The sequence below is a fragment of the Aplysia californica genome, unplaced genomic scaffold, assembly GCF_000002075.1.
Source record: "Aplysia californica isolate F4 #8 unplaced genomic scaffold, AplCal3.0 scaffold00179, whole genome shotgun sequence".
Lineage (NCBI taxonomy): Eukaryota > Metazoa > Mollusca > Gastropoda > Aplysiida > Aplysiidae > Aplysia > Aplysia californica.
This window is the reverse complement of record NW_004797449.1, coordinates 788765-802588: the sequence shown is the minus strand read 5'-3', so window position 1 is coordinate 802588 and position 13824 is coordinate 788765. Positions and strand designations below refer to the sequence as shown.

The 13824-nt window shown below is 40.8% G+C and overlaps 1 protein-coding gene across 1 annotated transcript in view; it reads left to right on the top strand.

Moving 5' to 3' along the window:
- The window catches only part of LOC101851188 (cocaine esterase), a 19600-nt gene extending 9859 nt beyond the window's left edge, over positions 1–9741 (top strand). Inside the window, exons 6-12 of the mRNA XM_005098313.3 lie at positions 276–342; positions 1085–1226; positions 1446–1596; positions 2587–2704; positions 4545–4661; positions 5946–6082; positions 8562–9741. Of these exons, the coding sequence (XP_005098370.2) occupies positions 276–342; positions 1085–1226; positions 1446–1596; positions 2587–2704; positions 4545–4661; positions 5946–6082; positions 8562–8868 (1039 nt within the window). The 3' untranslated portion in view covers positions 8869–9741. The remainder of the gene's footprint in view (positions 1–275; positions 343–1084; positions 1227–1445; positions 1597–2586; positions 2705–4544; positions 4662–5945; positions 6083–8561) is intronic.
- The last annotated feature ends 4083 nt before the right edge of the window (positions 9742–13824 follow it).

The window sequence follows — 13824 nt, the reverse complement described above, 5'->3', positions numbered from 1 at the left end:
CAATTAAGAAACATACCTCCTGCAGCGTCAAATGTTCAAGGGAAGTAATCAAGATGAATATCGTTATAATGGTGGCAATTTATTGGCTGCCTCCCCTAAGACTTGTCGCTCAAACAAACATTCGCCACCACCCACCACCCATCCCCTCCCAAAAAACCCGTCACTTCCCTTCCCTCCCACTCCCACTCCCACTCCCATTCCCAACACCCCATCATCACCATCCCCCCCCCCCCTTTTTCCCCCACTTCCATGGCTGTCCAATTTTCCCTCTGCAGGAGACTGGCCACCCGTATGAACTGTCCGACAGATCGAATGGATCGAATGGTGGAGTGTCTTCGACAGGTCAGTGTGCAGCCAACACAATACTCCCGCATGGTTGCTGACTTCGTTTTATTTTTACATAGTCATGTAATGTGATAATCATACACCTGATTTGGCGTCGGTAGCCTAGTAGTAGTAGTTAGGCTACAGAACCTATGATCATAAGATTGCGGGTTCGGGGGGTTCGCGCCTCAGCACAGTCCAACGTTGTGTCCTTGGAAAAGGCACTTACCACAAATTTCCCAATTTGGCTGCATCGTTTTGGAGGTGGACGTTAAACTCGGAGGTCCTGCCTCTTAAAAATATTAATAGTGTTGATAGTGGAGTTAAACCTGTACTATTTTCATACATCTAATAAATAATCGAAATCGTTCAAGAAGGTGAGCCAATGTCGAAGAAAACGTGGTTGTCTTACACAGATGGACGTCTTAGACAATGTCATCTTAATATTGTAGAAAAAAATGCAAGGGAAGGGGTGGTCGCGTGTACAGGTGATTGTCATGGAGAGATAGTCGTTAGAGCAAGTTCGACTGTATTATGTGTGGGGATTTTTTCGCTTAAACCTGTGAGTATTAGGTGCGTGCGTGATGTGTGTGTGGGGGGAGGGGGTGTGAGTGGGTGCGTGTGTCTATATGCGCGCGCGCGTGTGACTGTGTGCGCTTATATCTGTGAACACGAAAGTAAGCTCTATGAAGATGATCTACATTATAATTATAATTTAACTATTAAAATTTATTGTGCTCATATTGTCCACCTGTTTCAGCGTCCGGCTGGTCAGTTGTCTACTGAGGCTTACGTCATGTGGCCTGACATGGACACTCGTCTCGTCCTTGACCTTGGCTGGGGAGCCGTGGTGGACGACGATTTTCTTCCTCGGAACGTCGATCAACGGGACACTTTTCATGGTCTGTGGCTTAAACGTAGACTTGTACTGCTCTCTGCCAAAATTCTCCTCTTTTTTTCTCTTTTTTTTAAAATATATTTTTTTTTTAACTCTCTTGTAACACCTCTAATGATAGGCACTTACTGTGTTGCAAATGTAGTAAAACTCGTACTGAAAATAAACAAAAATTCAATATTAAAGGACAAAGACTCCCATTCCTTTTCATTTGTCTTTATTTCAGGGGAAGTAATCGTGAGCGTGAACAACAACGAGGGTTCTCTCCTGGCCGGCTGGAGACTGGACCTGTTGGAATCCGTGATACCTGGCGCCTGGGACCGGCTCAGCCAGTGTGACCAGTACAGTCGCCACATGGTCAACCAGTCCTTGTTCCAGTAAGTAGTAACTTTGCTAGAGTGGTTTTTGAGTACAATCAACCAACGGTCAAAACAGTCCTTGTTCCAATAAGTCACACACTTGTTAAAGTTGCTAGACAGTATAGTCAACACGACATGGTCAACCAGTCCTTGTTTCAGTGAGTAGTACCTTTGCTAGAGTGGTTCTTCAGTACAATCAACCAACGGTCAAAACATTCCTTGCTCCAGTAAGTTTACAAGAATGGCTAGACAGTACATTCAACACATGGTCAATCAGTCCTTGTTCCAGTATGTCTTAGTGTTACTACGGTGGCTAGACAGTACAGTCAACACATGGTCAATCAGTCCTTGTTACAGTAAGTCTTAGTTTTACTTTTACTACCATGGCTAGACAGAATAGTCAGTTCAAGATTAATCTTGTTCCAGTAAGTTGTATATTTGCTAGAGTGCCTAAGACATTACAGTCAACACATGATCAACTAGTCGTTGTACCAGTAAAGTCTTACGTTTGTTCGCGGGGCTAGACAGTACATTCAACACAATGCCAATCCGTCCTTGTTCCAGTACGTTTGCTAGAGGGCTAGAGTGTACAGCCACCATATGAATTCTCAGTCTTTGTTCCAGGATGTCGTTATTTTGTTACAGTGGCTAGCACCAGCGTCGTGAAAGTATTGTACATCTTATTCTTTTCAGTTTACTCTGTGACCGGTGAGTACATGTGCTAATATGTTATCAATGTATACCTGACTGCAATTTACATCTGTGTGAAATGATTTTCCTTTTGTACAGCATTTTCTTTAGCTTTAGTTTGAATTAAAGTTTTACAGCATTTGCAACACAAACAGATGATATAAGTGCCGAATATTAGAAGTGCTATGAGTGAGTAACTCACAAAGAGAAGAAGGAGTAGAGATAATGACGACAGATGGTTGATAGGAAAGAAGGAATAAACCACACCAGAGCATCCGCCAAATACCCAAAAATTGTTGGGTTTTTTTGTGTTTTCAGATATTTCCGTAGTGTCCCCCCTGAGAGTGCTATCGAGGCAACCACAGAGCGGTACATCAACTGTACAGATGACGGGCACATCGATATTGTAGGAGCCATGAATTTGTACGCTGATCAGGTGAGAAGAAGAAGAAGAAGAAGAAGAAGAAGAAGAAGAAGAAGAAGAAGAAGAAGTTGCATTATATAGCACATGTCCACAAAGAAGTGCTCATTGATGGAGTGTTGAGACGGAAGTATGGCGAGAGGGGTGGGATAAGGGGAGAGGTGAGAGTGAGGGAGAGGGGGGAGGAGACCGGGAAGAGAGAGATGAAGCTAGAAGGTATGCAGATGGGGAGAGAGAGAGAGGGGAGGGATGAAGAGAGGGGGAGAAGGAGAGGAAGAGAGAAGGGAAGAGTGAAAGAGAGGGGTGGAAGGGGAGAAGCGAGAGAGTGAAGTTTTGACTCAGCTAATAGAGTCGGAGAGAACGAGAGAGAGAGAGAGAGAGAGAGAGAGAGAGAGAGAGAGAGAGAGAGAGAGAGAGAGAGAGAGAGAGAGAGAGAGAGAATGTGAGAGAGAATACGAGAAAGAAAAGAGAGAGTATGATTTTAAAATAAGGAGAACGCCTCGTCTCAAACTAGGCAGATTATAAAATTGTACTATATTATGTCTTGATGTTCGAAGGCAGATATCGATCATCATCATTCATTATTGTGACGTGCATAGAAATAGCTGTACTTAATGTGCTTACATAGCACCTTGATTCTTCTACCCCCCCCCCTTTTCTCTCTCTCTCTCTCTCTCTCTCTCTCTCTCTCTCTCTCTCTCTCTCTCTCTCCCTCTCTCTCTCTCTCTCTCTCTCTCTTAATAATAATAATAATAATAATAATAATAATAATAATAATAATAATAATAATAATAATATGTAACATTTATATAGCGCCTTTCCAAAAAAGTAGCTCAATGCGCTTTACATTGGAATACCCATTTTTCAAAAACCTTTCTTACTACTTCCTTTCTTCTCATGCAATATACATTAATGCACACACACACACACACACACACACACACACACACACACACACACACACACACACACACACACACACACACACACACACACATACACACACACACACACACACACAAACTATTTTCATCCAGACATAAGAATAGAACAACTATTATGAAAAATAACTTTAAAAGCTTATGAAGGATAGGCCTGTAGGAACAGAAAATGTTTAAGATGTCTTTTGAAGCTATCAAGTGTTTTTATTTGTCTTAGTTTCATGGGTAATCTGTTCCACATAAATGGACCAAGATATGAGAAAGATCTCTCTCCATATGATTTGTATGATTTTACAGGTGTCACAAGTAGGGTGTTATCGTTTGATGATCTTAGGTTTCCCCCTGGCTTATAAATACTGACAAGGTCTTGTAGATAAAAAGGAGCAGTTTTATTTACACATTTGAAACACATGACGCCGATTTTAAATATTATTCTTTCTTTTACAGGGAGCGAATGCAGTTCTTTTAATAATGGAGTGACATGGTCTCGTTTTTTTAGATCTTGTTATCAGTCTAGCGGCATTGTTTTGAATTACTTGTAAACGATTCAAATATTTGTTGTTCAGACCTGCTAGCTCTCTTTCTTTCTTTCTTTCTCTCTCTCTCTCTGCATCTCTCTCTGTATCTCTCTCTGTATCTCTCTCTGTATCTCTCTCTATTTGTATTTCTGTCTGTCTGTCTGTCTGTCTGTCTGTCTGTCTGTCTGTCTGTCTGTCTGTCTGTCTGTCTGTCTGTCTGTCTGTCTGTCTGTCTGTCTGTCTGTCTCTCTCTCTCTCGCTATCTATCTATCTATCTATCTATCTATCTATCTATCTATCTATCTATCTATCTATCTATCTATCTATCTATCTTTCCACACACACCCCTCTCTCTCCCTCCATGTATGTGTTCACCCTCGACTCTCCTACCCCCAGCAATACCTAGCCCCAGCCCTCAGATACCTACAGAACCACATCGCTCAGGGCCCGGCCTACTTCTACTACTTCGACCACGATGTGCCAGAACACTGGGGCGACAATCCTATATTCAGGGTGAGCATGCATTAGCTTTTGTGAGCGACAGCGAAGTACCTAATAGGCGGTGCCCATTGGGGAATCGGTTGGGTTGAGTTGGGTTGGGTTGGGCTGGGTTGAGTTCGGTTCGGCTCTGTTTGATTCGGTCAGATTCGGTTGGGTTGGGCTGGGTTGAGTTCCATTGGACTGGGTTCCATTGGGTAGGGTTGGGTTGGGTTAGGATGGGTTCTGTTTCTGAAGGCTTCAATGTACTCTACAATTAATAAACCCCTGACTCAAACTGATCGCCCGGCTTGGGGCCTTAAAAACAAAGGTGTTTGATTTTGAAGGTCGTGGTCGGCTTCGTTCGGTTTGTGCCACAATGGTAGCTTTTGTCCCCTTACGGAGGAAAATCTAGCGAACCCCCACGACCAAATAGAACTGAATCGAACAGGCCAATGGGCACCACTTATGACTGCTACACCACAGACGCCATATTTCAGCTACTTGAGAAGGACACTGTGCAATCTGCCCCTTCTGTCAGCAGCCGTATCTTCTCAACTCAATAGTTTTATTTTTAGTAAGAATTCTAAAGCGCTTACAACGCAATAAAGTCACATTTAAGTGCTGAAAATAAGAAGTGTTGCAGGAGAGTAACAATAAATAAGAAAAGAAGGCGGGGAGATAAGGATGATAGATATTTGATAAAATAGCAAAAGAGCAGATCCCCACCAGCACCCACTTACCACCCGTATCTTCTCAACTACATTGTATCTGTGTTGAACCATGTCGCGCCTACAGATGTCTTTGAAGCGAAACTAGAACCAGCCAACTGTTTCCTTCCCAGAGACGAGTTTCCTTTTACGTAATGATAATAATAATATACGTTCTTTGGACCGGCGTCACGGGTGTAGTGGTTAGGCGCTTTGCCATCGCACAAAGGAGACCTGAGTTCGATTCCCTAGAGGGGAGAATCTTCTTCTTCTTCTTATTATTATTATTATTATTATTATTATTATTATTGTTATTATTATTATTATTATTATTATTATTATTATTATTATTATTATTATTATTATTATTATTATAACTAGTAGTAGTAGTAGTAGTAGTAGTAGTAGTAGTAGTAGTAGTAGTAGTAGTAGTAGTAGTAGTAGTAGTAGTAGTAGTAGTAGTAGTAGTTGGTGTTGTTGTAGTATCCTTCTTAGTGTTATCATTACTATTATTATTATTATTATTATTATTATTATTATTATTATTATTATTATTATTATTATTAATTATTATTATTATTAATATCATTATCATTATGACCCCACCAAGGGCGCCAACCACGCTGAAGACCGGAGGTACCTGATGGGCTGGACGGGACCAATGACCCTTGACCCCGCCACGGCCCACCGGGAGGAAGCTCTGTCCGGTGTCATGATGACGTACCTGGCCAATTTCATGAAAACTGGGTCAGTAATCGTACAGTGACTGGGTCGGTAATGGTACAGGGATTTGGTCAGTAATTGTACAGGGACTTTGTGAGTAGCCTACTCATACAGAGATTGGATTAGTTATTTTACATAGACCGGGTCAGTAATCGTACAGAGACTGGGTCAGTAATTAGATAGAAAGGATAGGTTTTCAATCTACACGCATGCATTATCCTCCAAAATTTTAAGAAAAGAATGGAGATTTGATATGTGATGATACCGTATTTAAGATATTTGTGATGAATTATGTCATCATCATCAATGCCTTTCACCCCTGGCAGGGTATAGGCCACACACAAGCTCCTTCCATTTATCTCTGTCCTGAGCCATCCTTCCAAGCTCGTTCCAAGTGAGCTTCATTTCTCCCATGTCCCTTTCCACGCATCTCCTCCATGTTTCCCGTGGCCTACCCCTGCCTCGTGCTCCTTGTGGGTTCCACTGCAGTGACTTTTTTGTGATGTTTCCGCTGGGCTTTCTTAATGTGTGTCCCATCCATCGCCACTTTCTTAGTCCTATTTCTACCTCTATATCCTTTTGTCCTGTCCTTTCCCACAGCTCTTCATTTCTTATTCTATCCTGCGACTTAATTCTTAGAATACTCCTCATACATCTGTTGATGAAAGTCTGGTCTTTATTCAGTACTGTCTTCGTTGTCTTCCAAGTTTCGCAGCCGTAGAAGAGCACAGACTTGACGTTGGAGTTAAAGAGTCGAATCTTGGTGCGCAGTGAGATGTTGCTTGCTTTCCAGACTTTTGATAATTGCGTGAAGGCTGACCTTGCCTTTGCGGTTCTTGCTTTAACATCTGCCTCAGTTCCACCTTTACCATCGATGACACTTTCAAGGTAGGTAAAGGAGTCCACTTCTTCCAGGGGAGTGTCTTCCACTGTCACAGCAGGGCTTGAAACTTTCCCTAGCTTCACTACTTTTGACTTGCCTGGATGTATACGTAGGCCAACACTCCTTGGTAGGCTGTTGAGTTCCTTGGTCTTTTCCTGCATCTGAGCATGTGTGTGAGAGCAATGCAAGGTCATCGGCGAAGTCCAAGTCGTCCAGCTGCTGCCAAGGGACCCATTGTATTCCATTACGTTTGCCTCTGGTGGCTTCTTTCATGACCCAGTCAATTGCCAGTATGAAGAGAAAAGGTGAGAGCAAGCATCCTTGTCGCACTCCTGTCTGTACCTGGAATGGTTCTGAGAGTTGTCCTTCGTGGATGACTAGGCAGTTTGTTCCATCATAGGTGGCCTTCACATGCTTGACGATTTTCTCAGGTATTCCAAAATGCCGCATGAGCTTCCACAGAGTTTCTCTGTCCACGCTGTCAAACACCTTTTCATAGTCAATGAAGTTGACCACGAGTGGTGAATTCCATTCAAGCGATTGCTCAACAATGATACGCAGAGTAGTCATCTGGTCCACACATGATCGGTTTTTGCGGAATCCTGCCTGGTTTCCTCGAAGCTTCTCATCTGTCGCCAGCTTGATTCTCTCCAGGAGTATCCTGTTGAAGACTTTCCCAGGTATGGACAGGAGTGCAATGCCTCTGTAGTTGTTACAATTGCTGAGGTCTCCTGTCTTTGGCAGCTTGATTAGGTGGCCTTCCTTCCAGTCTGATGGTATTTCCTCCTTTTGCCATTTTAAAAAAATAGAGCATAGAGAATTTCCACTAACGTATCTTTTTCTGCCTTAAGGACTTCCGGTGGTATATGGTCGGGACCAGCTGCCTTGTGGGACTTCAGTGTTTTTATAGCGGCTGCAATTTCCTCTCTTGAAGGTGGTTCCGTAACTATTGGGATAAATTATGTACACGAGCAAAAAAAGATGGAAAAATAAAAAATGCATTATCTCGCCAGTGGAGTGTCAACTTCACAGAGTTACTCCTACTTTTCCACCTTTGTCTTTGTAAATTTTTGTCGTTTATAAAGTTTAGACTTTTACTAGACCAGCGTCTGTAGTATAGCGACAAGATAGACGCTTCGCTGTCGCATGCAGGCGATTCGAGTTCAATTCCCAAGTGGGGAGAATTGCTATCGACCATCTTGATTTTTTTTCAAACGTAGGTGATGTAGGTGTTTTTGCACCCTTACCGACACAATTTAGATAATTTAGGAGTCTGTCTTCCGACCATGTCTGTTAGGCCCAACCTAGACTTTGCAGAAAGGGCGAGATACTCGATAAAAATTCTCCCCACTCACGAATTGAACTCGGGTATACTGTGTTTCACAGTGATGTGTCTAACTGTTACGCCACAGACGCCGTTATTTCGGTCTTTCTTCTGGACAGCTGGGATGAGTATCCCGCTCAGCCCAGATTTGGTCTGACAGAAAGGGTTGGGGGCCCGCCTTCAACATGATCTAAATTGTGTCCATGTTAGAAAGGTGGGGGGGGGGCGTGAAAATATGGACATTAAAAATCAAGAAAAAAGATTTCTCCAACTCTTTCCGTCTCTGTCCCACACAGCAACCCCAACACGCCATCTCCTGTACCCGTGACCTTCCCCCCTTACGATCAGGAGAAAAATTCAACATATCTACACATGAACTCTGACCTCCTGGACCCGACACGAGCGGCTTCTCTGGTGGACTCGGAGTTTTTGCCCGGCCGGATGGGGCTTTGGCTGGAGGAGTTACCTGCCCTGATGGCTCCAGAACGTCATGACCCAAATAACAACAACGGTGATAAGCTACGTCTTGGAATAAGCATGGGTCTGGCTGGACTGGTGATGGCGCTTGTGTCGTGTCTGTTTGCGGTTCGAAGAGATCGGTGATTTTGCTTTCTTTAGCGACATTAAAAAACAGTAACTTTTGTCCGAACTGAAGTAAAGTTAGAGGAGATCGGTGATATTGAATTCTTTATCGACTTTTAGAAATAAAAACTTTTCTCTGAACTCTTGAAAAGTTAGAGGAGATCGGTGATATTGCATTATTTATCAGCTTTTAGGAAAATAACTTTTGTCTGACCTCTAGCAAAGTTAGAAAAGATCAGTTATATCAACTTTTAGACAAACAACTTTTCTCTTAACTCTAGTAAAGTTAGAAGAGATCAATGATATTGCATTCTTTATCAACTTTTAGGAAGTCAATCTTCGTCTGACCTCTAGATCTAGTAAAGTTAGAAGACGCTTATGGCACTGCATTTTTTATCTACTTTTAGGTAAACAACATTTTCTGTGTTCTCTAAAAAAGTATGACATAAAGGGAAAGGCAGTTCTCGGGATTATAAAACTGATAAAGTGTTGGGGATAAACAGAATATACATGTCATCGCAAGCATTCAACTCTGTAGTACATATTATAATATGTCACAAATTCGACAAAATGAAACTCTAATATATTGTAGAGTTTGAGGAGGGGCTTCGATTGGATTTAGTCTCATTCTACTTAAAATGAGAACAGATTTGGGTGAATCAAACATTTTATATTGAGACAGTTTTTTACTTCTCCTGAAAACCTCGTATTCTGACATGCGACAATGACGTTAGGCGGTTAGAACATTCCAGAACCTCTCTCGACAAGTGAAATCTACGAAGAAGAAACGTTATTATAATCTATTACGTATTTTATGTTTTCTTCTCCGCATTTGCATAAACCTCTCCCACGCTCTAATAAACACTTCCTACACGACTTGGAGTTGCGGGGGGGGGGGGGTAGCTATAGAACATGCATAAACAATGTATCATGTATTTGTTTATAATAAATATAATTTACTAAAACATCTCATTGTTGATCACTCTGAATGGCTGTGTCTCGGCCAATAGTGTGTCAATAGAGCTTCCTCTAAGGCACTTCGCCGTGGCTTGCAAAAGATAAAAGTTCAATTCCCGTGGGGGGGGGGGAGAATTTTGTATCGATCAATTGGTCTTGTCTGCTAGGATGACTGACTGTTACAAAACAAGTAACTGCTATTGCTCCTGCTGATGTTGTTGCTGATTTTGTTGTTGATGTTTTTGTTGTTCATGTTCTTGTTCATGTTGTTGTTGTCGTTGTTGCTGTTGTTGTTGTTGTTGTTGTTGTTGTTGTTGTTGTTGTTGTTGTTGTTGTTGTTGTTTTGTTTGTTCTGCATGTCGCTTTGATCATGAACTATTTAGCCTCTGTCTTTGCTTTTCCATGTACAGGGCAAAACTACATATTATACATATGCATGCAGTTGAAAAATTGATACTGGCTGGGTCAGCAACATGTCTGTATGCTTGGTTAAATATTATGCTTGTTATTGTTGTTGTTGTTGTTTTGTTGTTGTTGTGTGTGCGTGTGTATATATATATATATATATATATATATATTATATATATATATATATATATGTGTGTGTGTGTGTGTGTGTGTGTGTGTGTGTGTGTGTGTGTGTGTGTGTGTGTGTGTTGTATATGTGAGTGCATGTATGTGTAAGGGTGAGTGTATGTTTGTTTGTAAGTGTGTAAAAAGTTGTTCCCGTATCCGATCCGGACACTGGGATTGCCTTGTTAGTGAGACAACTTCCTGGGCCTTCGGCATATTGTGGTATGGTGGCCAATAAAGTTCCTTTCCACGCCGCCTTTACTTCCCCAACTCGAAGTCAGGTACCCATTACTGCTGGATAGGCAGGAAGGGGTGGAAAAAAATCTGTGTCCGAACCGAGCTCGAACCCAGACCTGTATGTGTGTATATATGTGTGTCTGTGTATTTGTGTATCTGTGTGTGTATGTATGCATCTATATATATGTAGCTGCTTGCGGGGGAGAGGCAGTTACTTTACTTACTAATGCTTTTTGCGGCCTCTGTTATCTTACGGTGCCAGGGTTAAAGCAAATGTTTTTCTTTTGTTTGCTGCATGACTATCTCACTAATATTTTTGTTCCTTGTTTCTCTGACCCCCTTCCATCCATTATTTCCTGGTACTGCCTCTTTCTCTGTGAAAGAGCTAAAACTTGAAAATGTGGAGGCGACACAAAGAAAGGTGCATATTGTATACATCTATTTTGAAAGTATCACCAATGAAATTTCTAGAGTTCAGTCAAGAAATTCGACCAGCGACTGCAAATGGTGAAGCTGCTTGATCCCTGGCTGGTCTGGTCGGGGTGTAGTATCACGTGGCAAGATGTTGTGTCCAAACGTCCTGACGTCACATGTCATCCCGCCATCACAACTGAGATTTTTTTTTTTGGCGTGTTTTTGTTGGGTTTTATGTTTTGTTTTGTTTTGTTTTGTTGGCGTTTTTTTAAGTAGCTGTTTTTACACTCTCATAGACACGGTTTACATCGTTTAAGAGGCTTGCTTCCGGACCTACTTGTCAAGACCAACTTTGGTTGAGAGGGATGCAACATTCCAGCAGAAAGACCGAGATAATCGATACAAATGTTTCCCCACTCAGGAATCGAAGAAGGATCTGCCCCTGACCACTACACCACAGATGCTGGTCCACAGCTAAGTTGGGGTGTAGTGTCACATGGAAAGATGTTCTGTCTAAAAGTTCAGAGTTCACATGTTATATCGTTGTCACAGCTGAGTACTTCGTACTTAATATAGCAGTGATCTGAGTTGGAGATGGTAGAATATTGTATACAGTTGCAGTGGAGTCCGCTTTTTAAAAAGAAAATGCTGGACCGCCGATTTTCTTCGGTTTAGCCGTGTTTTAAATTTAGACGCTCAAATAGAACAAAACAAACAAACTAACTAACTAATTAACTAACTAACTAACTAACTAACTAACACGAAAGCATAAAAACAGGGGCTTTTATTTACATTCAGTTACTGCTGTTTTCGGATCAACCATTTTCGTTTTAAGAGGATCCTAGTGTATGTGCCTACAGGCTCAGTGTTGAATCCCCCCCCCCCCACACACACACACACATACACACACGTATACAAACACACATGCACACACACACACACACACACACACACACACACACACACACACACACGCACACACACGCACACACACACACACGTACACACATATACACGCATACACACACGCACATAAACTCAAGCACACGCATTACAAGCAACAGAAGTTAACATTATGATGTTTTACCTTGATGACAATGCATGGTTTTTTATTGGGTTTTTGTTTAAAAGCTCATTGGAACTGTGTTTTGTATTGCATTTGTTCTTGATTCAAAACAAAACTCAGCAAAAATGTTCATTTAAATTGGGCTGAAAGTGCAGTTACAATTCATCTTGATATATTTGTTGACCAACTGTTCAGATCTACTTTGCCCAAAATGTTGCATGTTTTGTTCTTTTTTATATTTTTTTATTGCAGTTCCTTATTTTCTTTTTTGGTATCAGTTGTCTATACTTGTGCAGTATTATTTTGGTCGAAATTTAAATTTTTAGAGTTGGAAAAGGCTAGAAAAGATACATAAATTAGGTTCAATTTGTAAAAGGATTGAAACACTTTTCTCCATTTTGATTTAAATTTCTGGACTAGGGATATTTAAACAACTTTCGACTATTTATCCCCGTAGCCAGCTGTTCTGAAGAGGTGCACTTTCTTGTAGATGACGCCATCAACGCTTTAAGAACAACATTTCTCTCTCTCTCTCTCTCTCTCTCTCTCTCTCTCTCTCTCTCTCTCTCTCTCTCTCTCTCTCTCTCTCTCTCTCTCTCTCTCTCTCTCTCTCTCTCTCTCTCTCTCTCTCTCCTTTTCTTTTGTTTTTTTCCCTTCTCGATTTTATAAATATTTTCTTTCTCCTATAAAGTAGAAAATCATCTTGTACTGTAAGATCTTTAATAACATGGTATCGTCGCTGTGCTTATACTCGATCTCCACATTTTTCTTTTTCAGCTGGAATCGATTAGTTTTAAACATTCCGAGTCGTCTATCGACTACCACAATGGCCGCTTACTGATGAGTGAATTTATCAAAATAAAGATTGATAACCCCACCATTACCCTGCACAAGCTTGTTTTCATCGCTAAATGTGGTTTTGTTTTTGTGTCGTTTCATTTTTCTTTGTTCAAGTAGCACAGAACAGAAAAATTATATATGTTAGACTGTCAAATGGAACAGAAGCGTTATGGTAGACCATCAAGTGGACTGTCACCAAAATTGTTTTCCAAGGATTATCTTCAAAAACGTTGATGTCTAAAAATGTACTTGAAATTGAAGTCATAAAGAAATCAACGATTTTAAATTTTGTTTTCAAGGGCAGCAATCAGAGAGAATTACGATAAAGAACATATTTTACATAATTGTCTCCCTTACATATTCATCTAATTTCACTCGCTGCAAGTCTTAGTGTAATTGTAATATTTACAACACGTATTTCTAAAGCGTTTGTCACAGCTCGGTGGAATCTTGCACCAGTTAATTTTTTGGGCATATGGAGATACATGTATTGTATTTTCTTACAGCTTGTTCATTTGCCTTGCTTTTGGATGAAAAAAAAACTCATTTGTCTTGAATACGAGTCAAGAATTCTGTCTAAATTCTTTTTTCTTTTTTTTTTTTTTTTTTGAGATAACATACAGTGTGATATTTGGGTATGAAAGATGTGTTGTAAATTTTACTAGTTTCTGCTTAAACAATATAGAAATATATAGAGTGATATTTCCGTATTTCCCTGGAAGCCAAGCGGACCCGTTTTTAAGTGTTCTTGTGTCAATAACAGAGGACAATAGTAGAGCACCCTCTAAAGCGTGGCTATACGCTATATAAATGTTGTTGTTGTTGTTGTTGTTTTTGTTGTTGTTGTTATTATCATTATTATTATTATTTCTCTTTAAAAAATATTATTA